This window comes from Notolepis coatsorum (genome assembly GCF_963971535.1).
Source record: "Notolepis coatsorum genome assembly, chromosome: 1".
Classification (NCBI taxonomy): Eukaryota; Metazoa; Chordata; class Actinopteri; order Aulopiformes; family Paralepididae; genus Notolepis; species Notolepis coatsorum.
Genome location: NC_140165.1, coordinates 98,039,400 through 98,066,704, shown reverse-complemented (window position 1 = coordinate 98,066,704; position 27,305 = coordinate 98,039,400). Strand labels below are relative to the sequence as shown.

Below are 27,305 nucleotides of genomic sequence, written 5' to 3'. Positions count from 1 at the left end.
AGGTCGCGCGGAAATAGGCTGTCTATTGCCATTCTCTTTGACAAACTCTAACCTTAACCAGCTCCTTAACAACGCCTAAACTTAACCGTTCTAACCTTAACCAACTCCGAAACAATGCCTAACCTTAACCTTAACCTTAACCATGCCTAACCTTAACCATAGAAATTATATTGCCATTCTCTTTGACAAACTCTAACCTTAACCAGCTCCTTAACAGCGCCTAAACTTAACCGTTCTAACCTTAACCAACTCCGAAACAATGCCTAACCTTAACCTTAACCTTAACCATGCCTAACCTTAACCGGCGAAAGAATACACGTTAAAAAAAAATCACGTTAAAAAATATTTTCGATGGGATTCAAACTCGCCAGCAAACGAGCCATAGGATCCACAGCCATGTGGCCTTGCCAATTGAGCTATTGCCAGATACTGAATAAGGGGCGGTGACTTATATATATTGAGCTCCGCTCGTGTCGAACCAAGGCGGGATCTCATGCGCATGCGCGGGCACCTCGCGCGAGCACGCCGGCGCACGCACGCACCTGAGCGAGCACGCCGCCGCCGGTGCACGCACGGTAGCATTTGTCTGAAAAGAAGGGCGCTTTACCGCAGTGGCGTGCGGTGACGAATGCGGAAGCATTTTTGCACTGCATGCTTGGCATTAAGGAAAACGCAGCCTAGCAAGCTTTCAACAAGCTGCCATGCTTAACCCTTTCACTGCCACACGACAGCCGGTTAACCCTTTCACTGTGACAATACAGAAGGTTAGCCCTTTACTATCACACAACCGACGGCGATGCTCCATCATTAGCTCCGCGGATTGTGTGATAGTAAAGGGTTAACCTTCTGTCGTGTGGCAGTGAAAGGGTTAACACCTTAGCCCGAGGGGTGCAGTGTTACCTTCTTAAAAGCACTGTGTGATGTACTGTAGGTTGGTTTAAAACTGTATTGGAACTGGACCAAATATATGCATTTTTACACCTTAACTCATTTACACCTCAACTCATTATAGGCCATCAGAAACGTTCCCATAAGCCCGTGCTTTACATTTACATTACATTTAGTCATTTAGCTGACGCTTTTTTCCAAAGCGACTTACAGGTTTTGAGTTGTTGAGTGGGCGCTACAAGGATAAAGACTTGGCTAGGAGAACCGCATCATTGTGCCGGCCTCTGTCCTGCATTGCATCGGAGCCAGAGTTCCTTATCCCATCCCATTGTGGTGGAAAGTTTTTTTTACCCAAGTACTGTACTTAAGTACAATTTCAAGCTACTTGTACTTTATCATTCGTCATTTTAGGGAACTTAATACTTTTACTCCACTACATTTCAAAGGAAATATTGTACTTTTTACTCCCATCAACCCATCAGTTACTAGTTACGTTGAAGAAAAGGATTCGACATAGAAATGGCAAAAATGGATGAATATTATATACTTTCACATTTGAAGCCCGTCAACTTCAATAGGACGTAATCAAAGCAGCATAACTGGACCATTTTCTCTCAAACAGGGTGAAGTAGTTTTTTACGGAGGTAATCTCTTTTTACGGAGGTAATATCTGGTCAAACCAAATTGTGGCAAGATGGTAAAACAGTTGCCTCTGGTGTTTAAAAAAACTATTTTACCCTGTATGGAAACAGAACCTTTTATGCACTTAGGCCTATAGTACAATTGTAATAAAGACCAAAAAGGATCAAATATCACTGCATAGTACACATTTATTTTATTATGCTTTAGAATAACAAAGGGTCAGTAAATGTCAGGGTTAAATTATTTCCTAATCGAATTCTCTTGTCCACTTGTCCAATCTTGTGGAAGATTTCTAACTATCAGATCATCATTTGAGACAGTCCAATGTGACAGTCCAGTGAGAGTCAGACAGTCCAATGTGACAGTCCAATGCGACAGTCCAATGTGACAGTCCAATGTGACATCCATCTGTGCATCCATCTGTGCAACAAAAACATGTCATGTTGGTGCCGCATCTAGGCAACCCACAGGTTCTAGCACCTCTTGAAGAGTTCCAATACACAGGACTGGTACATGCACATCACTATACAACTGCTTTTGCATCTTGCCAGCCTGTCCTCACAGCTTGGTCATCAGATGATGGTCACGGTCAGCTGATGGCCGTTTGCAGTCCCACACAGTCAACCTGTAATGAAGTTGATGATGCAATTAAAGTTAATTTAAAAAAGATTGCATCATAATAGTCAGTGATAATAATCTCGGATCAACCCCTGAGCGTGGAAACATAAATTTGGCCATTGGATGCTAGCCCAGATTGTTTTACTTACAGGCAAAGAGTTGTTGACGGAGCAAGAAATAACTATGATTAGTAAAGTAAAACATCTCCGTAACATTACTGAGCCGAGCAGCTGTGTGACCTAACAGACCCTTCTCACAGCGTCGTCCAACATGGATAAACAAAGGGCTAACGTTACAGTTAGCTCTGAACAGGGTCTGTTAGCAGACACATGATCAGCTGTATATTGAATATAGCGAAACCAACTCACCTCTATTGGACCTGCTCCTCCTCCGCTTCCTCTCATGACTGCATGCCCGCGTCAAATTCCACTAACGTTAGATTGGGGCCATTTTGCTGCTCAGCATCTTTCTCTTCCCTCTGCTATCGTCACATCCAGGCGCCATACAGTGAGATGTTTCTTGTTGATTAAAGTCATACAAATCAAGCTACTGTATGTCATTATTTTGTCCGTTTTCCTATCAAAGAATGAAGCCATGATAAAGACATGAGCCATTCTGACTTTTACACAGGTCAGATATAGGCCTGTTCGCTGTCCACGTCAGACTCGGTGTGTGCGCCCATCAAAAGGGGCAAAAGGAACATAATCCTGGTCATAACAACGGGGCAGACTACAATATATTTGCATTTATTAGCCATGCTAGCGATCTAAACAATCAATCCATGCCAAAGCTAGATATGTAAAAGGTGAAAGACTCTCACTCACAGCCGTGCTGATTTGGCAAAATGACATCCAGCCGTTTTCGTTTTGAAACAACTTTTAGTCAGAGGAGTGTCATGGTTTCTCCATAGAGCCCCGCAGCAGCTCGCGCAGGTAGGGGGCAACTTAGTCACGTGACTCAGCTGGTATTGCTGATTGGCTCGAACACGATACAGCGAACAGGTCTATAATGACTAGCTGTGGGTTTTGCATCAAGCCAAAAAAAAAAAAGAACAAAAAAAAGTTTTCACTAATCTCTCTTTAGCCTTTTTCACAAGTAATTACACGTTCATGTTTACGGTCTTCATTTGCTCATTAAAGCCTGTAAAAGATTTGTTTTTGGATGTTCCGTGCACCATTATTCTCATTCTATTTAGTTATTTATTCATTCTGTTCGTGCAGAGTCCATTTTCCAATCCTGGCCCACCCTTTCACTTGTTTTTAGTTGTCCAGCAGTTGTACATCGAAGCCAAGTCTGTGCAGAAGGAAAGGCACAATATGCCCTTGCAGGCATCTTGTAAAAACGGTGTAAAACCATAATGAGACACGTGTTGCTGCATGTGCATTTGTTATGACATATATGTGTGTGTGTGTGTGTGCTCACATCTGCACTTGTGTACGTTTGCAGGTGTGCGTTTGTGTGTATATTATATGCATGTGTGACCCTTCGGCTTCCCCTTTTCGGAGAATCCGGCGGGCCCTGGTGGTACTCTCACATACCAAAAGGTTACTGCCGTGTAATGAGAATGTCATGCTCGGCAGTCGGCACACTCTCTGATCCCTCTGCAGATCAGTCAGACAAAGCCCGGGTCCTAATGGAGACTGGTACGAGGTGGAGCACAAGATAACTCCTGCTCTATATCTCAGTGACACGGGGGGGAGGTGCCGCCGGGGCAGCAGGGGTAGTCGAGGGACTAGGCACCGGCCTTGACTTTGCGGGTTTAAGGGCGGTTGATGGACAGTTCTGGGTCTTTAGTATTTATTGGCCCTTTAAAACTATGCCTGGAGTAACAACTGCCTTCTGGCCATGTCCGCCTGGCCCTTCCCTCCATCCCACCCCATGTCCAGTAGAGATGATTTACGCCCCCGGCCGTTAAAACCAAGCAAGGCGCGAATGGGGCAGCTTACAGTGCAGAGGCCAAAGGTCGAGGGGGGGGGGATAGGCATCTCCGGTTCCGTTGTCCAACAAAGAATCTTGGGATTCATGCCACGACGGACGGTGGCCCGCTTCCACATCTTCACGCGCCCGTCGTGGCATCGCTGCGTTTCCACAGGTGAAAAGCTAAGTTACAATCTTCCAAACACGGTCAAAACGATCTTGTAGTCACGGTATCTCTCCTGGTTTTAATTACACAACCACTCAGCCACAAGGCCAACGAATCATTGAGCGCTAAATCACAGTGCCACAGTGCCTGCGATATTGCCGAAAAGCCCCACAAGACAAGTTAGTCCTTGAGCCAAATCCCCAAATTGGTACCATCTGGGTGGGCACATTCTAGATGTGATATATATATTTTTATTCCTATACATCCCTCGATTATGTTTTGATATGATAGACCTTTTGGTTTTGTAGCTTATTAGTGGTCATCGCCTCCTGAAGGTATGGAGTGCTTTTGTTAAAGAAAAAACGGAGTTTTCACAAAATAAGTCTCCTGCCATATTTTCATTTTTTTTTTTTTTTTTTTAACCCCTTCATACTCAGGGTTCGTCTCTACGTGTTCGGGAGACTCGAGTGCATACATACGTGATCATGGTCATGTCTCTAGTACCCCCAGAAAACCTGACCTACGAGCGAATCCATGAAGGGGAGCTAAATATAGCAGGAGACTTATTTTTACAAAAAGCACTCCATACCTTCAGGAGGTGATAACCACTAATACGCTACAAAACCAAAAGGTCTTATCAAAACATAATCTAGGGGATGTATAGGAATAAAATAAATCACATCTAGAATTTGCCCACCCAGATGGTACCAAAAAAGTCTATGATATAATAGAACAGTGTACTATAAATATATAGATAAGTGTGTGTGTGTGTGTGTGTGTGTGTGTGTGTGCGTGTGTGTGTGCGTGTGCGTGTGCGTGTGTGTGTGTATATAAATGAATGAACCTCAGTAAATATGCAATTTAACTGATGGATACACAAAATGTATTTATATATGTTAATTTAATTGTGTTGATGTTTTCAATTCTGCAAAAAAAGTAAATGTACATTTTGTTTGGTTTGGTAAACATTGCGCTGTGAACAGTCTTCCTGTTCCTTTCGGCCATGGAATTTAGTGGATCATATTAAGTGAACGATATGTACTGAAGACACTGTTGGACCGTAACAATTCCATGTACGAATAAATTTAAATGGTACCCAAAAAAAAGGGTTTGGCCCAAGGACCAAGTGTGCCGGCCGCTACCACAGCCACCGAGGTTCTGGAGGTCCTGGAGGTTCCGAGCTGGCCCCTGCTGCCCGAGCCTCAGCCAACCCCCATGTAATACTGTTCCACGTCCTCCTCACATGTGGTTCTAATAAGCGGCCTCTCTGCTCGGCTCTCTGCTTCTAATCAAATTCAGCCTTGGAGCGTCGTGGCTCACTCCGCTCGGCCCCCGGTCTGTCCTCGCTCCACTTCTCTTCTATCTCCCGTCTAACAGGCGTCGAACGGATTCCTTGATTCCTCTAAACACTCGTGAACCACGCGGCCTAAAACATCCCCTCAAATGTGCCCCTTCTTCCCCCCGTGAGTTATTCCACGCCTCGGCCCTGCCACTTGTTAATGTCATCGTTCCTGCGTGTCGAGGTTGAGTTTTGCTGGGAACGGGGTATAACTCTGCTATTTCGCTAGGATGCCCCTCTAAGCTCATGGAATGAACTCCGACAGTCCTTAAAGCTGGAGATTCTCCCCTCTGTTGCAGAGTTTAAAACCTCGATCTCCAACCTTTGTCAATCAAGTTGTACGTGTTTTTTTACTCATTTGTTATCCTTGCTCTTTGCCTCGTTGTCTCATCGTTATGATTTAATTAGCCGTGTGATTGTCTATGCTTACCTCTGTATGTACACTCGACGTGCCTGTAAATGGGGGAAACCTCGGTTGCCTTTCGAGTTTAACATGTAAAGGTTTGAATTGAGAACGTGCAAGGGGGGGAAAGTTGACCGCGCGGTCGAAGGAGAGAGCTGAAAGAACGACACACCGAAACACAGCGCGAGAAGTGGCCGAGAGGCTGAGCGGAGACGAGCGTGGACGCACGGCATGGGAGGTGAAGACGTGGACAAGCGTATAGAGGGGATGGCTGGAAAGGAAACGAGTGGCTTTGAGAAAATAAATAAGCCTGTTCTCCCCCGCGGTTTGATAAGTGTTTCAAATGCAGCGGGGTCCATACTGTAGAAGAACACGGTGTTAAGAGACTCGTGTTTCCTCTCACATGGGGGCCATTTTGCTCTTATGTCATGCTCAGGAATACCCGAGCAAGGAATCCCAGCCTGAGCATGCATGACACTTCCCAGGGCAGTGACGGGCAGGTTGCCAATTGACCATATTCACACGGCTAACATTTTGCTCTTTTGTCATGCTCAGGTTGGGATTTCTTTCCCAAGGAATCCCAACCTGAGCACGTCGCAGAGGAGATAATATTGACCATATTAACATGGTGGCTATTATACTCGCGCAGGCCGCTCGTCACTGCCCCAGGCAGTTCATCAGATATACGATAGGACCCTGATAATGAAATGGAAAATTTGCTTCATGTCAGTTTCTCTCACATGGCAGGTTTTCATCGGTGATGCTTAGACTCATGTGGGAAGTCAGGCCAAAGAAAATGGTGGGAAGGAGAGTATGTACAGGGTGATAATATATACGAAGATTGTTCACATATCGTCTATACATGCAATAGAAATAGATAGCTAATGCACCAATCCGATACTAAGTATCAGTATTCGGATATCGGAGAAAAATAAGTTATAATCCGATACGATCAATTGGCAAATCTAGTGCTTGTAGTTACACTTCGACTGACGTGCCAAATCTAAATGTTTGAATGCTGCTGAAAGTTGTGCTGTGTGAACACGTTTTGACTAAATAGAAATAAGAAAACAGTATTGCATAACTGAGTTGTGTTGTGGGCTAATTATTTCTTCCTTTAGGGGAGTAGAATATTGCCTCACAGTTTGAGCATAATGTTTTTAGATGGCCATCTTAAAGGAAAACTCCAACATTTTGGGAAATTAGCTTATTTAACATCTTCCCTGGAGTTAGACAAGAAGATACATACCTTTTTTGTCTCTGTGCGTGCATTTAGCTTTGGGAACAGTCGCTCCGTTAGCGTAGCTTAGCTTCATCACTGGAAGTGGGGGAGATCCGGAGCTTCATCACTGGAAGTGGGGGAGATCCGGAGCCTGACGTTCCCTTACACTGTATACAGTCACGAAATACACTCCAAATACAACTCCAAAACGTTCATGTAAACATGTTGTGACCTGTGTATTCACCACGTGGAGAAATAAAAAATTATTGAATTAGACAATTACGTTTTATAAGCAAATATACTCGGAACTATTTTTTGCCTAACCACTCCTCTCTGAGCGCAGTCAGTGATTTCAACGTGTCGTCGTGATTGTTGACATTCTCATTCATTCAAAGGATCCGAACCAATTGAAGTTTATGGATACCATGACTTAAAATCCTCTTACCTTGACGATTAAAATTTAGAAAACGTTTATTTTGTACATTATCTAACGTTAACACAAACCTAAACTAACTTTAGGTTAGTTGTAACGTCAGTTTAGGTTCGTGTTAACGTTCGATAATGTACAAAATAAACGTTTTCCGCTGCTATAAACGTTGCACTTTTATTTTGAAAACCCAAGAAAGGAAGTCATTATATATGCTTTACCATCCTGTTCTGTGTTAGCTCCGGTTAGCTCAGAGCGTCCAGTAGTTAGTAGTATATTATCAATACCAGCCATTGGAATACTGTTTTCTAAATTGGGGAGGCTTTTAATCGTCAAGGTAAGAGGATTTTAAGTCATGGTATCCATAAACTTCAATCGGTTCGGATCCTTTGAATGAATGAGAATGTCAACAATCACGACGACACGTTGAAATCACTGACTGCGCTCAGAGAGGAGTGGTTAGGCAAAAAATAGTTCAGAGTATATTTGCTTATAAAACGTAATTGTCTAATTCAATTATTTTTTATTTCTCCACGTGGTGAATACACAGGTCACAACATGTTTACATGAACGTTTTGGAGTTGTATTTGGAGTGTATTTCGTGACTGTATACAGTGTAAGGGAACGTCAGGCTCCGGATCTCCCCCACTTCCAGTGATGAAGCTCCGGATCTCCCCCACTTCCAGTGATGAAGCTAAGCTATGCTAACGGAGCGACTGTTCCCAAAGCTAAATGCACGCACAGAGACAAAAAAGGTATGTATCTTCTTGTCTAACTCCAGGGAAGATGTTAAATAAGCTAATTTGAGTAATTTCCCAAAATGTTGGAGTTTTCCTGTAAGAAAAGTGCATCCATACAAATGGATTATTAACAGTTTAGTAGTTGTAGTTGTTTAAGAGGAAGGGGGTATCAGATTGGTATCGGTATCAGCAGATTGTGGTATTGATCATGAAAATGTGGTATCCAGCCATCACTAGAAATGGAGTGGTCTGTGTTGAGTGATGCAACAAGCATAATCCGACAAGCTGCTGTGTAACTGAGAATGATTCAACAATCTTCCATGTCCAGCAGGGGGGGGGGGTTAAGACCCACAGCTGGCGATTATGTCAATGGCCTAATTCTGTGTCCATGATGATATGAAACCTGCCAGACAGGCCATGTGCCAGATTTGTCCGGGCAAGTCGGCTACCGCTGCCGTCACGCTGAAAAATGCTCATCCTTGACACCAGCAGTGTGTTTACTAAACTTTCAGACGCATTCCATCATCCACAAACCACCTCGTCTGAAGTGGAAAGGTCTCAGGAAACCTGGTTTTCAGACCAAGTCATTGCCTCGCCGGGTCACACACCAACATTCCACCCTATATCCTGCATTTTTTTGTTTTAAGGGAATGCCATCGGCACTGCCAGGGAAAGCAACCTCTGGCCTCTGCTTGGCATAACTCTTCTCCGCTCCAGTCGAGTACAGCAGAGGTTCATGGGGTTGAAGGGCGTAATAATTCAAAAGGCAGCGTCTTAACCCTTTCAGTTTAGTTTCCTTGGAATTCTAGAACTCCACAGGTTTCATGACCGGTTAACGTTATTGCATCTTTATTTATTCATAATAAAACAAAAGATACTTGTGCCCTGATGATAAGGATAAGTGCTCAATGATGAAAGCCAAAACCATTGTCAAAAGAATGTCTACCATGCCTATAGATTTATACTATGAATGATTAGATGGCACCAATGGCCCCCAAACAGCATAGCCAACTTCAACAGACCCGTGCCCCTTTTGACGTGAGCTCCAGGTATTGACAATGCCGATACTACGTACAGTACTAGGGACCATTATCGGCAGATATTCAGTATAAATACATTTGGACCATGTCTTTTTTTCATCATCTGAAGTAACTTGAGAAGTTTGAATGGCTTTTCTAATTTCAAAATCTTGGAAATGGAGATAACCTAGACTCTTTATTTTGATCGGTGGACGACGCCGTGACAGAAAGTGTAAATAGCACGCAAGGATTGTGGGAAATGTAGTAAACTGGCACGAGAAATGTAGGAAATTGGTACGCGGTGGTACGCTCAACTATGAAACCTCAAACGACTGAGTCCGGCCCGCTCACAGTATGCCCGACTATGTGGGAGCGCTAACACATTGAGTGCCACGCCCCTTCCGGGAAATGACCCCTTCCTTGCCGCCCATTAACCCCATGTAAACGTAGTTGTAGTTTGTAGAGCTAAACCTATATTTTATAGTATAGCTATGGGTCTAATAACGCCGTCAGGTGTCAGTGAGTTGCTTCCAGTCAACGTGCAAAAAACGGATAATTTTTTCATCCGCACATTTCCGTTTTAGACCATTTTGAATATGATTATAGTTATATAGTCGTACTGGCGAAGCGCGTCCTGCTCTTCACCATCGAGATATACCTCATCTCCAGTACCTAGTGTACTCCATCAACGAATAAAACAAATACACCCAGCACCTGCCAGGCCCCGCCCTAGTGACGTACTATAAAGCACTAGGCGTGGTCACCACTCGCTCTTCCTCTATTTTTGTTTCCATCATGGCGGATGCTTGCACCCTGTGAAACTAGTTGTAATGAAAAGTTTCGAGAAATTACGCAATGTTGAGTGCTTATCGGAGATTTGCCTACCCCTGGAATCTTCGCGGCATGTTCTGACGGCGCTCGTATGGGTTCTGCGACTCTGCAGCGGGATGCATTTTGATGCATCTCAGCGTCGAGTCTGTAGTCTCCTCGTTTTGTTGACAGCAGACAGAGGGACGGCGTGTCAGGTGTAGCTATCGAGCTACCTCACACAAGGTAGGATCTGCGCCACTAGGCATTAACGCTGGTGTTAGTAATGCTGCTTGTTGTTTTGTTAGACAACGAGTTGTATATCGGCGCCAGGGGCAGGATGTTTGGGTAAACGTCCCTCTGAGTTGGACGTTTCCCAGGCTGTCCTGGAGCGCGCTGGTAATACTAAATGCTATAATGCTGGGTCACTGTTCTACTGTTCCCCGCTGTGGGATGTCACTAGGCATGACAATGCTGGCGTTTGTGATGTTGCTCGAGTTGTCCCGGGAGACAACCGAGTTGTGTATTGGCGCAAGCGGCGGGATATCTGGGTAAACGTTGTTGTTTTCCCCGTTATCCTGGAGCGCGCGGCTAACGCTATGCTATGTTGGGCTACTGTTTCTGTTTAGTCTCCCTGCTGCGGGAATGTCTGTCTACACTACAGTCTTCCCTCCTCTTAGCCATTCATGCTGACGGTCAATCGGTGTCTACTGTGGGAGTATTGCTGGGGGCTTTGTTTACCTTTTCATGGGTAAATGGGCTGAGGTCTAGGGCTGGTGTGCTGTTTGTGAATATTATGAATGAATGCGGGACTGGTTCTCTGGTCCGCATCCCTTTAACGTTGTGTGCATGGGCTAGCCCATTCTACAGTATATTGGTGGTGTTAGTTCATTTATTCATTAACCCCTTCATGGTGCACACCACAGTGGAGGTTGCTGGTTGCAACCACCACTGGTGCTCCGTGTTAGCATCAGTCCTTTGCTTTTGACATGTTGAAACAGTGCCCCACCCGGCCGACGCCATGAGGTGGGTCGGCCCGGCGAGTGGCTGGTGGGCTGTTAAAGCCTGTACCGCCACGGTATGGAATTGGCAGCGATTAGTAACTGTGTTCGAATTGCTGTTTTTTTCTGTCAAAAATGGTGTCTGGTGGCGGGGCCTTGAGGGCCAGCCGACGTCGACACATTGCGCGAGGTTGTTGACGTTATTAGCTTTGACCTAGCCGCAAGCTATAACCGCTCAGGGCTCCCCTCTCCGCAGAGGATCTTGGTCTTCCGCTGGAGCGCGGGCGGTATTTGTCCTAGGCCCCACACCGCCTCACGCCACGCAGCCAGAGGTGAGAGCACGGCCTCGTCAGCGGCTATGGCGAGGCCCTCGACAGGCGGCCATGTTTTCCCCCACCAGAGGTATCCTGGGCGTTGAGTCGACAGGTGTCCACAAGGCCGACAGCCTTGGCGGCCGAGGGATCGGCCATGTTGGATGAGCTCGGCATTGGAATATACAAGCCGTCGCCATCCTGCCGCGAGCAGCCCGCTCTCCGATCACTCCCTCCCCCAACATCAGCGGAAAAGGGGCTCTGATTTGTTTCCTTTGGCTGCGGGCCGCGAGCCTTCGTTGAAGCGCATGCGGCCCCACATTTCGCTTCTCATGGGGACAGGGGCTCACACCCAGTTGATGGCTGAGCCTGGGTCTGTCCGTGAGAATGTTGTGCTGTCAAGCGGCTCCCACACCATAAGCTGTGTTTGGTTGAGCCTGGTGTTACGTCTGTCAACTACAAGTGTTGTCAGCAGGGGGGCTCGAAACCTTTTTGAGGCACACAGTGCAGGCTTCCCCGACCTCGCCTTCGCCAGGCCGGGTATCATGTTGGGAGTGTCATCACATATGGCTACAGCAGTACCATATGTCGAGGTGGATGGAGAGAACGCTGAGGCGGGGACTTGTATTTACACAACCCCACCCGTCTTCGGGTTTGGTACAGACCCTATTGTCAGGGTCACCAGCAGTGACAGCTCTGGTCAATGAGATCCAATCTCTGTGGACGAAGCAAGCCATCGTCGTGGCGTTTTCCTCCCGGTGTTCTCTGGTGCCTGAGAAATCGGGAGGGGGGGTGTCAGACCCATGCTGGACCTGTCCCATGGGAAGGTTCAGCATTTTTTGGATCGTCTCCTACCTGTTGAACACTGTCAGGTGGGGGCCTGGTTCTCCTCCATAGACCTGTAGGATGCGTATTCGCATCCCCGATCTCCCATCCTAGGGCTTACCTACGCTTCCTTTGCAGGGTTAGCGTAGGAGTACCAGAGGCTGCCGTTCGGCTTTTCTCTGGCTCCCCGCATCTTCACCAAGTGCGTGGAGGCCGCACTGGGGCCTCTGCGTCGTCAGGGGTTACGAAGTGTATTCTGCCCTGACGACGTTCTGGTCCTTGGCGGTCAAGGTGGATCGTCACGTCTCATACCAGGCAGGTTTCCTACCAGCCTGGGGTTGCTGTAGACTGGAAGTAGAGTACTGCTCTTCCCAGTCAACGGGTGGAGTGCTATGGGCATCCCTCTCAGAGCGTGTTGTCGACACGCTCGGGAGGTTCCGTCCTAGGGCGGTTACGGCGCTGTCCGTGATACGCCTGCTCGGTATGATGGAATCTGCTCATTCCGTGGTCCCTCTTGGCCTCCTCTTCACCCCAGGAGGAGGTTACGGAGGTGGTTCTTTTCCAGTATGGAAATAGACCCGGTGAGAGGCAAGTGGAAGCGGCTAAGGTTCCCGTGTCAGTACTGGGGGACCTCGCTCCCTGGGGAGGGCCTGGGTCCTCACTAGGGGGGTCCCCATGGGCAGTAGGCTGTCACACGTCACGTTTTTCACCGACGTCTCCCTCGCTGGAGACGCGTCGGGCCAACGCAGTAGGGGGCAGCTGGCAAGCCATGCTGCCCGGTCTGCGCTACGTTCAATGTGTTGGTATTGAAAGCGGTCCTTCTGGTCCTCAAACGGTGTTTGATCAGGACGGACAATACGACGTCAGCATCGTATATCGACAGACAGGGAGGAGTACGCTCCCCCCGTCTGCACCGGGCGGCAGGCTATGGGCGTTCTCCATCTGCGTGGCCTGAGGGCTCTCCACATCCCCGGCAGGGTGAATGTGGGTACAGGTGTGATGTCGCAGGGCGGTCCTCACCCTGACGGGTGGGGATTACGTCTGGACATAATCAGGCAGGTCTGGGACCGATGCCGTGCCGCCTGGGATTCTTTCCCCCATAAATCTGTTAGGTCAGTTGTTGGGGCGGGTACGTTGAGGAGCGCAGGTCCTTGATCCTGATTGCGCCGGACCGGGGCGCAGCTGTGTGGTTCCCGGTCCTGATCCAGCTCTTGGTATCCCCGTCATGGCCTGTTCCTTGGTCATCGCGGGCCCTCTCTCAAGCGCACGGGTCTCTGTGTTAGTTCCCTGTGCTGGGCCAGCTGCTGATGGTTTGGCTGGTGAGAGGGTGAGTCTGGAGAGGATGGATCCTTCTGTGGTTGGTACCATCCGGAACGCGCATGCTCCCTCCACTATCGCGGGTTACGCGGGTAGGTGGCGTATTTTCCAAGAGTGGTGTAAGGCCACCCTCTTGTGAAGCGTTTACTGCTTGGCGCTCTGCGCCTTAAGCCGGTGAAACGTTCTCTGGCTCCGAGTTGGGATCTTCAATTGGTCCTCGGTCGGTTGTCCGAGGCCCCGTTTGAGCCTCTTGAGCAAGGCTTTTGGGACTGCGTTCCTGCTGGCCGTCACCTCCGCTAAGCGTGTGGGTGAGCTCTGTGCTCTCTCGGTGCGGCCTGAGTGTCTGTCTATTCGTTTCGATAGCAGTGCCACTCTGAGGCCTAATCCAGTCTTCGTGCCAAAGAATATCCGGAGCTCTTTCCGCTCCAGGGATATTATGGTTCAGGCGTTCATCCGTCTCCTCACGCTAGTGAGTTGGAGGCGAGCCTTCACCTGTCATGTCCGGTCCGGGCTTGGGGATTTACCTCAGCCGTACTCAGGGCCTCAGGGCTACCGATCAACTTTTTGTCTGTTGCGGTGGCTCTCGCGCTGGTAAGACACTGTCGAAACAGCGCCTGTCCCATTGGTTGTGCGAGGGCATTGCCCTTTGCTACACGTTGGCTGGGCTGGCCCCCCCTGGGGGTGTCAGGGCGCACTCCACTCGTGGGGTGGCGGCCTCTGCCGCCCTGTTAAGAGGGGCCTCGGTGGAGGACATCTGTGCTGCGGCTTCATGGTCCTCACCGGGTCCCTTCGTAAGGTTTTACCTCATGGACCGGGGGTTCTGTCTCCCAGACGGTTCTGAGGTCTGGAACCTCTCCTGCTTCCCGTTCTTCGTGGGGTAGCAGGGGTGTGTGGGTGTGGGCCACAATGTGTTGTGTCACACGTGGTCCCGCCTGTGCTGTGCGTTTAAGAGGTTCTAGTTCCCTCTTTTTCGCACTTGGGTGGAGTTGACTGCCGCCCCCTCTTCACTAGGAAGGAGGGGTGACGGGACTCCCCTCCCCCCTGATGTGGGCTTTGGGGTCCTCAGGTGGTGCATTTGTCGGTCCTCGCGTCTGCTCTGTCCCCATATCTCGATGGCGAAGAGCAGGACGCGATTCGCCAGTACGACTATATAACGATAGGTTATGTATATAACCTAGTTATATGAGTACTGGCTGAGCGTCCTGCTCTTAGTTTGCCCTGAGGTCCCTTGGGGAAACTTTTCTTTTGGAAACGGTTTTCCGAGGAAGAGCGAGTGGTGACCACGCCTAGTGTACGTCACTAGGGCGGGGCCTGGCAGGTGCTGGGTGTATTTGTTTTATTTGTTGATGGAGTACACTAGGTACTAGAGATGAGGTATATCTCGATGGCGAAGAGCAGGACGCTCAGCCAGTACTCATATAACTAGGTTATATACATAACCTATCGTTTGTGCTTCTGAGTAATTACAGGGAAAAGACGTGAATACAGCGTTTGTCATTTTTCGCCCGATTATCGAATCATCATCATTATCCTTCCTCGTGCAAGCATGCAATGTGGTTTAGACCGGTGCACCTCCCCCCCCCCCCTCCCTCCTGCACCCAACGGAAAACAGCCACACACATAAAACACAGATGGCTTCAATCGCGGTAGAAAGAAATATCAGATCAACGCAAGCTTCCATATATAGTGTCCTTACCTGGTATCTGATGTAATAAAAAAAAAAGAATCCAATTATCTGATCGCTATTCCAGTTATCCACAGCGATCCTGTCTCCGACGTTGTTGGGCATTGGACATCAACGGGCGGGCGGGGTCAGTTGTCCAAACCATCCCTACAAGCGCGTGTTTTGCCGGAGTGTTTAGGACCCACCCCCACGCCGCAGCTCGGTAGAGAAAAGAAACTAACCCATTTCTAATGGGGGTGCAATAATGGCCGAAGGCGTTAGAGGGCGGTATAAGACCGTCTTCCAGCTCAGACACACTCAGAACCATAGCTGTCAACATTGTGATATTAAAATAATGGCGATTATCGAGGGAGGGTGGGGGGGTGAACGGGGGGGGTTCCCCCCCTTGGTGGATTTTTTTTGTCAAATCAGTTGTGCAATAGTCACTTTTGGTGAGTTGTTTCTATACAATTCACTTATATGACATTTAGGTATGACACAGGACTACAAAAGCATTTAGTATAGAAATGTGTCAACAGACTAAAGCAGGGAACCACAATATTTTGCATACAAATTATGCTAAGCAGAATGTAATATAAAAAAAATTCTTGCAATTGAGCCAATTTTCCTTAGGTACGGTTCTGAGGTGTGTGTTCTGTGGTAGTATCAAAAACACGTTCACAAAAAGTATGGGTTACTGAATGCTGAACTGTACTGTTATAATCACTAAGCCATTGTAAGACCTTACCTGTGTCCCTGTATCACTTGTCTCTGCTGCCCTTTCACAAAAAAATTGTTTAAAAAAAAAATTATAATATATATTTTTTTTATCTCATTCATTCCATAAGATTGTAGAATACACATTTACAGACTTTTTTTTTATATGGACCATTTGCATGTTCTTGGTATCTGATAGGGACATCTATGGATCTCAGGGAATGTATTCCCAGTGTCAGAAATACTGTGTCTGTTACTAGGCTTGAGTAAATTGTAATGAACCAAATGAGAATATCAATTACATTTTTTTTTTATCTTTGACTGCGAATAACACTATGCTCAAATTGACCAGACCTGAAAAATCTAAGCAAATTAATAGATGGAAGATGATTAAACAGAAGGTTTTGTAGATACAGTACTGAATTCTGCCATCCGGACACATGCAATTTGAAATATGATTATAGAATATAGAATATCAGGCATAAAATGGTTATGCGATTAAAATGCGATTAATTAGATTAATTCATTACAAATCCTGTAATTAATTAGATAAATTTTTTTAATCGCCTGACAGCACTAATAATTATAGTAGAAAGCATTGCATTGCACGTGTCCAGAGTTAATTATATTGATTTGTTACATTGTTTACACTACTTTTTTATTCTATTTTATTTGTACTTCTCCACTGTACTATATTATGTCACCTGTGTACCATGTCTTATAATACCTGTACCCCCCCCATGCTGCTATGATGCCTGAATTTCCCCAAGGGGATAAATAAAGGAATATCTTATCTTATTCATCATAGCTTAAAATGACAAGAGCAGCTACAGTAGCTAAGTTAATAATATGCTCACGTGACGTCACCAACAGTGTTTATGAGCTTTTGAAAAGCAAAGTGCATATTTTTCACAAAATGAAGCAACTAGACCAGTGGTTCTCAAACTTTTTACACCAAGTACCACCTGAGAACGTAGCTGGCTCTCCAAGTACCACTATATGACCGGTGTTAAAATACAGTCTATTCAGCTATGCACAGTTCACGCAGGAGGCAAATGTATTCCTAATACCATTATTTATTGTTAACTTTTGTCAGACACAGCCACAATGTACAAAGGGATAGCACTAGAACTAGCAAACTCTTCCACACAACTCATACAATGCAAGGGGCATTGAGAACATAATAACTAACATTCTCACATAGCAAGTGAGAAAATTAAGAACAACTGTATTTCAGCAAATGTACTTAATTCTCTCTCTATCTCTCTCTCTCTCTCACACACACAGCAAACAATTGTCCTTCATTCTCTCACACTCTCACACACACACACACACAATTATTTTGTTACAAAAACTTAATTTCCTGCATTCTGGTGCAGGCATTTTTGAATGTTTACCCTTTAAATGCAGGTGTTTGTGATGGCATCACAAATTATTGTTAAAAAAAACACACAAAAAGTAAAATATTTTCAATATATCAAATGCAAAGTACATTTTTCTGGGGGGGGTTATTACAGGCTAGGCATGTGTCAATGATTAGCAACAACACAGATTTTGATGGATTTTTTGTAATGTCAGATTTAACTCTTTTCAGAAAAGTGGGAGTATTTCATTTTTTATCTGACATTACAAAAAAATCTAAAAATATATAAATGGTTATGATCAGGGCTGAAGTTGAATTAAAGATTTATGACTGTTTAGACTGCATTACTCTCTGTCACAGTGATCTCCTGGTTGTACCCCACTTAGGTTATCTAACTATCGCGCCGCCGCAACCAGAAACACTGGCCTGGCCTGCTTCTAAGTTCAGTGGCCTGACTGCAAAAAATAAAAAATAAAATAAAAATTTGCTTTTTTGTAAATGTTTTCAAGTACCACCAGCAGTACCACCAGCAGTACCACCAGCAGTACCACCAGCAGTACCACCAAGTACCACTAGTGGTACGCGTACCACAGTTTGAGAACCACTGAACTAGACGATTGCATGTTAGTGTGAAAAACATGATAATTGAGTGTCCCTGTCCTTTACAGTTAGCTAGCTAGGATAACTGAAAACAACGTGAGACCTAGATAGATAGCTAATGTTATCTGGAGAGTTTTAACTATCTCACCCATTAATTAAGGCTATATCCTTACTAAACAGTAGCTTTTATGCTCTACTTACCACTGTATTTCTTTCTTTTATCCTCCTCATCTTTTTTCTGCTCCAGATGGATAAATCCTCTTCATTTTGCTTGTTTATTATATGTAATCACGTTTATTATTTGAATTGCGGTCGCTTTTGTTGAGTACAGTCATTATGTCAGCCCTCGGGGGGTCCCTACTGGCGGGGGTTCCAGGCTGCTGCCTGTCGTCTTCACAGCGGGTAATCTAGCCTTTTTAGTAACCTCGTTCCCAGTTTTATCTCCTCCGTGAGATACCTTTTTAGTAAGAAGGGCAAAATACGGGAAGTTTACGGGAAAATATTGAAGCGGGAAAGAAGGGTCAAATACGGGAGAATCCCGGGAAAAACGGGAGGGGTGACAGGTATGCTCAGAACAGTATGCACAAGGTGCCCCGCTGAATTATGAATGGCAATAGCTATTAAAAGAAATAACGTAGATCTACGTTTCCGGCACTCAACGGTTGGGCGACAGAAACGTAGATCTACGTTTTCGGCAACCAAATGGTTAAGATGCCCGTATCAGTTATTTCAAAAGATTTTCCTCCATTACTCCACAGGTCCCTCCAGCTAAGCCTCTGCTTCTTCGCACCTTCCCAGTGCCTCTGCTGTCCCTGCGTAGCCCTTCATTAGTGTTCAGTTCTCAAAGATTCTGTCTCACGTTTGACATTTTACACCTGAAGGAGCTAAGACTCTAGGCCAATCTCCCACTTAAGTCTCTAATCTCATCAGTGCAGCTGGGAGTAAAACAGACAAAATGTCAAAAAAAAATTAACGCTCAGAAGGCCGGGGAGCCAGACAGTCAGTGTAGCTCCTGTCTCTATTGACCTGTTCACGGTTTACAAATATAACGTGTTCCAGCCAATCAGCAATACCAACTGAGTCACGTGACTAAGTTGCCCACTACCTGCGCAAGCTGCTGCGCTAAAAAAAGTATGACAGGGTTTTATGGAGAAACCATGACACTAAAAGTTGTTTCAAACGAAAATGGCTGGATGTCATTTAGCCAAATCAGCACGGCTGTGAGTGTGAGTCTTTCACCTTTTACATATCTAGCTTTGGCATGGCTTGATTGTTTAGAGCACTAGCATGGCTAAAAAATTGCAAATATATTGTAGTCTGCCCCGTTGTTCTGACCAGGATTACGTTCATTTTGCCCCCTTGATGCGCGCAATCACAGAGTCTGACGTGGACAGCGAACAGGTCTATACATCACCCCCACCCTCATCCACCTCCACTGGCTCCCCATCAAATCCCACATCACCTACAAAACCCTCCTGCTCACTTACAAATCCCTCCATGCTCTGGCACCTCAGTACCTCACTGACCTCCTCCACCCCCTGACTCAGTCACGGTCCCTGCGATCCTCAGACACCGGTCAGCTCTCCATTCCCCGAACCAGACTGCGGACCTTCGGGGACAGAGCTTTCAGCGTGGCAGCTCCCACCCTCTGGAACTCCCTCCCTGCAGAACTCCGCAATGCCCCAACTCTGGACTCATTAAAAAAAAAAATCCTCAAAACCCACCTCTTCAACATGGCCTTTAACCCCTAATTTCCCACTTTGAATGTTGTGTCTGTCCACCGTGTTTGTTATTTTTTGTTTGTTTCTTCCCCCTATGTAAAGCGACCTTGAGTCTTATGAAAGGCACTATATAAAACAAAGTTATTATTATACAAATGTTCAAATCCTCTACTCGGGTTCAAGCGGCAGCTGGATGAAGAAGGTAGCTTGTCCGTCTCATTCGCTTCTCCAAAAACACAGGAGTCTTCTTTCCACTCATCTCTCTGGTAACATAATCTCTGGTTCCCACGAGAAAGACCCCTTCTGCGCTCCGTGTAGCCGGGTCATTCTCGCGCGCTGCCGACAGGTCAGTGGCCGGTAAGAATGGAGCCCTGAGGGAGACGGGACAGTGGCTCTAGTGTGAACACAAACTGTAGGCCTCTCTCTGGGTCACGTAGGCGACAGGTGCTGTGTTCCAGCTGAGGTGGGGGGACTCCAGCAGGACAGACAGCTCTCTGTCTTGGGGACAGATTCCTCAGAATTCACCTGCTACCTCCACCCCATAACCATTTTTAGTTGCTATAGACCACTGCACTTCCGCGTTACATTGAGCTCATGGGAGAGAGAGTGGGGAGAGAAAATGAATTAATGTGGATGAGAGCCTTGACATTAAGTGGTTGTAGCTACGGCTGTGGGGGTGCTGGAGACACCATCCAATAGACTTTTATACGCCCGAGTCTCCTGAACACGGAGAGACCGATCCCAAGTCCCACTTTCTCGGCCGAGCTATAGTCACTTTTTCCGCACCTACTCTCTAACTACACAGATTGCCCACAGAGTCTCTCTGGATTGTCCAGATATCTAGGTTTATCAATCTGCGCATGCGGAGTGGGGGAGTAGGTGCAAAAAAGTGAGAGACTCATGGGTATAAAAGTCTATTGGATCATGTCTCCAGCAAGGCTCTCATCCACATTCATTAATTTTCTCCCCCCGCTCTCTCTCCCATGATTTCAGCATACGGGAAGTGTTGCGGTGGTCTATGATACCGGAAACCCACCCACTGGAATGATGGGTTTTGTCATTTATTAATTTGTTTTTGTTTCCTGATAACACTTGCTTTGCTTTGTATTTATTGGCAATTCTGACACTGATCACTGATATGTTGAGCAGAAACTCCCCTGGATGAGTATTTAAGCGGTTTGTTTAGGATCAATACAAGTGGATTTAGATTCATCTTTTTTATATTTGGCCTCGTAGGACAGGAAAACAGCAGAGATACATTTAACTCAAGGCACAGTTCTTTTAGCCTAGAAGAATTCCCTGATAACCAATCCAAATTGAGATCACCCGGAACCATTAACCATTAGGAGGAGGATGGTAAATACCAAAGGTGAAACCAAGTCTTTGTATTTCAAGTCCCAAGTAAGTCACAACAAGTAACATTCAAGTCCTGAGTCAAGTCACAAGTCATCAAATTGGTGGTGGGGACAGGCAGGAGTGTCTTTTTTACTTGAGGCCTGTTACGTCAAAGTAACGTCCCTCTAAATTGTATTTACACTCCATTAAATGGAGTAATCCATTCTTCATATCCTAAGTCAACTAAGAACTTCTTTAGTCGAGGACAGCCTTATCTCTCACCGCAATAAAACGCTCCTTTCTCCATTGCAACCACCTACAACAGTGGCACGCAGAGACGAGTGGAGAGAAAAGCCACTGGTGATTACTTCCAACGAGACCCTCTTCCCTTCTCATACCGCATGATGTCAACGTGCCCTCAAGCTAATCAGGATGTTTATTTTGACCTGTCAGTTCCCCGGGTAGAGTCGATTAGTTACGAGGCAACGCAAACCTGTCCATCTGGCTGACAGTTGAGGAAAACAACTCGACGCAGTGGCCCACGGACGGGGGTCATTTACAAAAGAGGGCAAAATAACCACCCCTGACCAACAAGAGAGAAGAGAAAATCTGATTACGTTCCGCTGACAACACATCTGGGGTCATGTGCAGGTGGTTGCCATGCCAACCGGGCAAAATACCTTATAGGAAGCAACAACAGGCTGATGTTTTGATGTTGAGCTTTCGCCTTGACTAGTCTACGCACATAAGATCATGACAGCCCAACACATCTCACAATAATCTCACACATATCCCCAAAACACTTTGTGTAAACCGTTTTGCAAACATTAATTTAACTAGACAAAGGAGATGAAAAATAACGATCCCTATTGCAATATATATATAAATGTTCCATCGACATTCTTTCATTGAGCTGTGAGTGATGACACAAGGATTCTGTGTCCTCCCAAAGACATCACCGGAGGGAGGACCTATTCAAAATCATTAACTCCCAAAAACTAAACGAACGCGTGCACAACTGTTTACAGTGTCGGGAGTGTGTGTTGAGATTATGTGAATAATAAATCAATCGTTTGTTTTCTTGTGGTTGACTTGGCCCCTTTAAGTCGAGGTCAGGCCACACCAAAGGTAGAGGCATCAGGTTCTTGACGTTTTAATGTTACTGTAGAATGGATCATTGGCCAGACATCTGCTATTGTCTCACTGCTAGGTATGAGGGGGGAAATCAATCCTGTCTGGTTCAGCCCACTGTGTCAGTGTGGAGAATCATAACTGCCCTCGCATGTAAGCTGCTAAGACACACACTCCTTCGAGGAGTCTCATCTGTTTCAAATCACAGATCCACCCGCTGCTCCTTTGCAATCATCTTTCTAAGAAATAGAGCCTGAACACATAATCGAATATACACCTACATTTCCATATGGATGTCAGCCATTTTATTTTCTCCCGTCAGCAATGGGTGGTTTAGACTTTAGAGAGTACAGAGAGAAGAGGGGTAGGTGCGGTGTGGTGCGGTGGTGGTGGTGGTACACTTTTCTCATTACTTTCCCGGACGGCTGCCAAAAGAGGTGCCGGGCACCCTTCCCCGCTTCCCAAGGAGCGGACCAGATGTTGCCGGCACTCTGGGGGGGGACAGCCCGCTGAGCTCCGTGTTCAAACAGAAGTGCTGATTTGAAACATAAGCAAACTACAAAGTAAAAAAAAAACACAATCAAGCCCTCCGATATAAATCAGCCTGCCCTCTTAATATCTCTTTATCGTTTCCTTTTGCAGACTAAAAAACACTAGGTTGTTGCTATAGGAACAAGCCCCCCGACCCCCCACCCTCTTGCTGCATCCTGCCCCACTTGCAATTGGAACTATGAATTAAATGCTGACATTCTCTGTGCTACTGCTACCTGTGCTATTCAATGTGGAACGCCCTACCCACTGTCGTAAAATAATGTAAATCCTTCTTCAAAACCGCTCTCAAAGAGCACCTACGGGTGGCTGCTATTAGAAATGTCCAACCCCCCCCCCCCCCCCCCCCCACACCCACCCAACCCCCTCCAATGTACAGTTTATTCCCCTTCGAATGTATATATATTTCTTGTAAGATCTCTCTCTCTTAAACAGTACTGTATATTGACATATGTCTTGTATGTCACAAATGTCTTGATGAAACATTACTGTATATTTGTATGTCACAAATGTCTTGAGGAATTGAAAATGGGGGACCCTGATGTAAACAAGACAAAAGTATTTTTCTGGTCTGCATCCTCTTAACAATTGAGTGTATTGAGCCGTACTGTATATTGTACCCATTCTGCAATCTGTTAATAAAGTGTTCAATCAATCAACCTTTTGGAGTTGCCTTTTGGAGTATATCAACAAATACAATGCCCAATGCAGGGCGTGAAGCAAATCTATATTTTCGTAATCTTCAATGCATTAACCTGCCTGTGCCAACATCTTGAGAATAATTTGAGAATAATTTGAGCCTATTATGACTCTGCATTTGTCAATATTCCAATGTACAGTTTTGCTTGTACAGTGTACAGTGTCGTCCTCTTGCCGTCAGTTGGCAGGTTTTAAGCCCACTGGCTGAACTTCAGCTATAAGCCTATACTCAGCAGATAACACACAAAGTATGTTGATGACTCATTTTAACATTCAAGTGTTGGAAAATCATATCCAGTTTGAATTGCGTGGGGATATAGGAAAAATGGGGCTGTGTGAATGTGGACTTGAGTAGCCTCGAGTCGTCATTCAATCATTATAGCCCCTCTATAACCTACAAACCTGGGGCAAGGGGGGGGGGGGCACACAGGGCATTTACCTGCCAGTCATCAGCTGACTCCTGGAGGGACTGCAGAGAGGCTGCACGTAGTAGTTCTCCAGTTTCACTCCCTGCGCTGCCAGCCTGTCCAAGGTGGGGGTCTTGATCTCCGAGCCGTGATATCCAACGTCCCGAAAGCCTTGGTCGTCCACCAGGATGAAGATGATGTGCGGCTGAGTGGTCGGCTTGTCGTCGAGGTCGTTCGCAGCTCGGTTCCGTTCGTTCCAGTTCTCCCACGACATCTGATGGCTCCGTGCCTGAGACACGAACCCGCCGAGTAGGACCCACAAGAAGATCATTTTGTTTTTCTTTTCATATATCGATTTAAACACGTCATCAATCAATCACTCGCGCAAGTATTAAGTGATATTGTCAGGCAGCTCCATTGCAACAGCGATGTTGATCGTCAAGCACATCTGCGATGGATGGGTGTCTGGGGGTAACAGTACCGCTTGGAAATCGGGTTCGCATTGTGTTCGGTCCTGTTCTGCACTGTCTGCACCCATAGTCCATTGACAGCTTCTCCGTTTCACAAGCGGTCAGCAAAACCATACGATAACAACGATACACACAATCGGAACATTATAATTCCACCTGGAACCAAACATCCTACTATAGCTTGCGTATTTCGGTGTGTACACCTTTTTGCACACTAAACGATCTGCGTTGATTGCCAAGGGCAAGGCTGTCATCCAAAAGAAAAATATCAAAATCGTCTTGGGTGCTGCATCTTGAATATAAGCCACGACGAGGTCGTCACTTTGATGAGTTCAGCCGAGTACGTTTCTTCAAGTAACTATATGTTTTAATTTTGTTTACGAAAATGAGGCTCGAAATTCAAAAGCTGAAGTTTTTAGAAATAGTGATCCAACCTGCACGCACGACACACGGCTCGGTTCAACTTGTAATGTATCATCCACCACCAGCCGCCGGACGGTCCTTCCAAACTGCGAGTCCACCAGGACTGAGAGAGCAGCCGGTGCGCCTGCAGGAGGTTCACCCGCTGAGAGGAGGCAGGTCCTGCAGGAGGTTCACCCGCTGAGTTTCAAGTTTCAAGTTTCTTTAATAGTTGCAGGGGTGTAAAAAGTACCCAGAAATTATACTTAAGTAAAAGTATGGGTACCGTCTCAAAATCTGACTCAAGTAAAAGTCAAAGTATCTGGCTAAAAACACACTTGAGTAAAAGTAAAAAAAGTCCTACTTTTAAATGTACTTAAGTACTAAAAAGTAAAAGTAATTTTTTTTAAAGGGATAGACCAGGGGTCTCAAACTCATTCCATCGTGGGCCAAGTTTTCATTTTAACTATACAGTGAGTTAGTTGAAAAGGTGAGCCAATTAGTTAAATCATCAGCTGGTGTTTAGGCAAGGCTGGAACGAAACCAAGCATACACTCTGCCCACAATGGAATGTGTTGCTGAAATGAAAGAACAGAGGACACTTTTTAGCATTCAAATGATTTAATGCACTTCTCCATTGAAGGTAAACTAACATGGACGGCATTCACATCACAGCATGAATAATATCACAATATTAAAGGCAGAATACTGGAGTACCCTGAATAATATCACAATATTAAAGACAGAATACTGGAGTACCCTGAATAATATCACAATATTAAAGACAGAATACTGGAGTGCCCTGAATAATATCACAATATTAACCACAGCATAATGCGGATCTGACTGTCTATTCTTCTGATAGCAGGTGTTTAATCAAAGATCCCCGCTTTCTAGTGTTGCACAAGGACCAATCAGCATGGGTATGGGCGGGTTCATTTTCCATTGATGGGGATTTGATTGGCTGTTTACCTGCGGTCGCAGGATTAATAATGTTAACGTTAGTTCGGCCAGATAAACAATTAACATATACTAATTAAAATGGTTGGACCTGTGAGATTTGTACTTTGTACTTTGTAGGTCTGCATTTTAAATGTAAGGAGTAAAAAGTATGTTTTTTTTCTCTAAAATGTAATGGAGTAAAAGTACAAAGTATATAAACCTAATAATACTCGAGTAAAGTACAAATCCCCCAAAACAGTACTTAAGTATTGTAACGAAGTACAATTACTCAAGTACTTTACACCCCTGAATAGTTGTCATACAGAAGTACAGAATACTTTTATACAAAATGCTTCTTACTGTTTCGCTCCAGAGACTGTGTTAGACAAGATAAGTATGAAATAAAATAGTATAGCATGTAAAATAGAAGTAAAAATAGAGGTCACAGTGTTCAGTATAGATATATGTACAATGTTCGATGCAGAATAGAAGTAACCAGTGGTGCAGTCGTGGTCACACGCGGTTACACGCAGTGTTACCAGATCACATGTGCGTGCGTGTGTGTGTGTGTATAAATCAGTTCTGTGCGCATGCACGTGGCGTGGCGTGTTACCAGTTCCCATATTACGACTGCACCACTGGAAGTAACTGAGTTACCATACAATATACAGTATACTATGCAATGTACTAATATACAATACTATATAGTGCAGAGCAGAAATGGCAGTGAGTTGTTTGTTTAAAGTGAGTGTGTGCGTGTGGATGTGTGTGCTGTGTGCATTTGATGGTTGTTGCATAGTGTTTATTATTCATTGAGCAGCCTGATGGCCTGGGGATAGAAGCTTCCTAGTCTGGTGATCATTATCCTCACAGGAACTACACTACACCCACACCCTGCAATGGATCTGTCAGTAACGTCGTCTGTCTTTCTCCTTATCTATCGGGCTTTTTGTGAGTGCTGATTAGATCACAGAAGAAGATCCATTACTAACTGTCCTGACATCATGTAAGTTAACATATCATTTCTTTGTTGTGACAAACGTGTGTTTTTCTTTTCTGGTGTTGCCCTCCTGACACTTGATTGATTGGTTGATTGATTGAAAACTTTATTAACAGATTGTTGCAGAATGGGTACAATATACAGTAGAGCTCAATACACACAATTGTTAAGGGGATGCAGACCAGAGAAAGACTTTCGTCTTGTTTACACCATGGGTCCCCCATTTTCAATGAATCAGGACATTTATGACATAGGCTACTGTACATGACATATGGTCCGGATATACAGTACTGTTTCATCCTGACATTTATGACATACAAGATATACAAATATACAGTACTGTTTATGTGAAAGAGATCATAAAAAATATATATACATTCAGGGGGGAAGAAACTGTACATTGGAATTGATGTATTGATGTATGACGTTTGCGGAAAAACAGTGCAGATTAAATACATTTCAACCTGGTGTCCTTTTGTACGGTACGTCAGGTATTTTCTCAGGCTACTTCCCTTCTTGGGGTGATCCGAGCCTCATTTGGACATTAAATTGGAGCTTGGAGGTTTCGTGTAACTCGCAAGTAGGCTATATGTGGTGCTCTGAGCGTGGCACTAACACTGTCGGGGGTTTGATTCCAACTGGGGCCACTGCCACCCATATTGTAAAA

The 27,305-nt window shown here is 45.5% G+C and overlaps 1 protein-coding gene across 1 annotated transcript in view; it reads right to left on the bottom strand.

The window, feature by feature from the left end:
* arsj (arylsulfatase family, member J) overlaps window positions 1-24,838 on the bottom strand; it is a 36,921-nt gene extending 12,083 nt beyond the window's left edge. The window contains exon 1 of the mRNA XM_084332220.1: window positions 23,860-24,838. Coding sequence (XP_084188346.1) covers window positions 23,860-24,158 — 299 coding nt within the window. The 5' untranslated portion in view covers window positions 24,159-24,838. The remainder of the gene's footprint in view (window positions 1-23,859) is intronic.
* Between the last annotated feature and the right edge of the window lie 2,467 nt (window positions 24,839-27,305).